Source organism: Plasmodium reichenowi, chromosome 11, assembly GCF_001601855.1.
Source record: "Plasmodium reichenowi strain SY57 chromosome 11, whole genome shotgun sequence".
NCBI lineage: Eukaryota > Apicomplexa > Aconoidasida > Haemosporida > Plasmodiidae > Plasmodium > Plasmodium reichenowi.
The window spans coordinates 225,673-228,030 of record NC_033656.1 but is presented as its reverse complement, the minus strand read 5'-3'; the positions used below and the strand labels follow the sequence as shown (position 1 = coordinate 228,030).

The following is a 2,358-nucleotide window of genomic DNA, read 5'->3' as shown; positions in this document are numbered from 1 at the left end:
AAAAAAAAAAAAAAAAAAAAAAAAAAAAAAAAAAAAAAAAAAAAAAAAAAAAAAAAAAAAAAATATATATATTATATATATATATATAATGTAAAATTAAACAAATAAATACATATATATATATATATATATATTATTATATTTAAAAGAATAAATAATTTCATGCTTGATATATTTATTTTAATATTTTAGTGAGCCCATTTCCGTTAAGAATTCATTAAAAATTTATATATTTCATAAACATATAAAGATATACATAAATAATATATATATACATAATATATATATATATTTGTGTATGTTGTATGATATATTTTTGTGAGTTTTTTTTTTTTTTTTTTTCATATTTTTTCTTCTTTAAACTTAATTTGAATGTTCACATAGTTAAATAATATAATTTAAAATATAGTATTTCTTTAAAAAAAGAAACACCCAGTTGAGTACACATATAAAAAAAAATGAACAAAATAATAAAAAATTATAAAATAAAAAAAAATATATTATATATATATTTATATATTTATATATTTATTTATATTTATTTATTTATATTTATTTATTTATTTATATTTATTTATTTACTTTTATTTTTATTTATTTTCTTCATAAATTTGTCTATGGTTGCCTTTTGTCGCTTCTGTGCCATATCTATGCGGGCGAATAATTTCCTTTTCTTTTTGCTAAGTACGATTTTATGTCTTTGTATTTCTTGTTCTTGTATTTTTAAATTTTGCGTTTGCTCAGTTTGTTTGTTCAATATAGTATCATTTTGTTTTAATTGATCAAAGTGTTCATTTTCCCTTTCTAGTTGATTATTTAAGGCTGCTTGTCTTTTGTTGTTTAATATAAGATTCGCTGTTTCACGATCATCATCATCTTCTTCTTTATAATTTGGTGTTTTAAAAATATTATTATTTTCTTTAGATAAATCTTTATATTGTTCTTCTTTGATTTTTTGATTAAGGATTTTATTTATGGTATATTCTTCTTTCTTAACTAGATTTTTAAAATTTTCATCTTCAATAAATGGTGACAAGTGTACAGGTAAGTTTTCCACATCTGTTAAATAATCTGAACACGGTAATATATTTTTTTCATTTAAACAATCAAATATATATTGTGGTTGTATGTGAATTCTTTTATATTCATTTTCAGGATTATTCAAACGAATAGTGTTGTTTTTATCTTTTTCGTATATTTCATGAGTAATATTATTATCATCATACTGTATTGGGGATATCTTTGAATTCCACGATATTTTGCCTCCACATGATAAGATAATAATCGAGAGTACATCAAAAGGCATATCATTGTGAATATAAAAGATGTGGTTTTTAAATAATTCTTTTAATTTATTATGTTCATCTATATCAATATGATCGTCTCGATGAACATGTCGTCCATTATCAGCTTCATTGTTTTTATGAATTATATTATTATTTGTTAAATTTTTTTCTTCATTTTTATTTAAACCAGAATTATCTTGCAGATCGATATTACTAAAATTGTTATTATCTATATTAGTTGTATGTCCATGTGGGTTGTTATCATATTTGTGATTTTTTTCTTCTGTTTTTTCCTGACATGTGGTAAGATCTTCATTTGTATTTACATTACATTTGCTTTCTAGTTCTTCTTTCAACTCGATATCTATATTATTCTCGTTTGTACTATAATCTTTGTCATAAGAGAGGTGAGCGAGTTTTTCATTTTTCAAGTCATTATCTTGTTTTGGAGGATATAACATATTATCAAGCTTATATAATTTGAATAATACAAATTTCAAGAGGGCTATGTAATATTCAATAAAATCGGATATTAATTTAAAATCAATTGATGTATCTATATAAGGTGTGAATATATGTGGTATAATCCATGTGACTTTTTTCTTTAAAATTTCTGCTTGTAAATAATATCCTTTAACACTTATAAAGGCTTTTTTAATTTTATTCGTCTTATATACATAATAATGAAAATGGTCTTTCAACATTTCACATGTTTTAACCATATTATTTTTAATACCATATTTATGATTGGAGGGTAATTGAGAGTAAGCAATAATACAACTTAAGGCATCATCTAAATGATCCACAGCATAGGACAATATAGGATATCGTTCTTTTATTATATGTTCTAATTTATATACAGGGAAGTTTGCTATAATATTTTTAGAACGAGTAAAATCTTCTAAAGTTAATTTACATTTTTTATATTTTTTTAAATATATTTTTATTTTTCTAAAATCATTAATTATTTTTTCATGTGATAATTTTAAAAAATCATTTCTAGTATAAAACACTTTATGTTTATAAAATTTTTTTCGATATTTCAAAGGAATTTCTTTAAAATCCTTTGGAT

The 2,358-nt window shown here is 20.8% G+C and overlaps 1 protein-coding gene across 1 annotated transcript in view; it reads right to left on the bottom strand.

The window, feature by feature from the left end:
- Positions 1 to 574: 574 nt before the first annotated feature.
- PRSY57_1106200 (pescadillo-like protein) overlaps positions 575 to 2,358 on the bottom strand; it is a gene marked incomplete at both ends in the record, with an annotated part of 1,917 nt that continues 133 nt past the window's right edge. Inside the window, one exon of the mRNA XM_012908033.2 lies at positions 575 to 2,358. This exon is cut by the window's right edge and continues 133 nt beyond it. Coding sequence (XP_012763487.2) covers positions 575 to 2,358 — 1,784 coding nt within the window.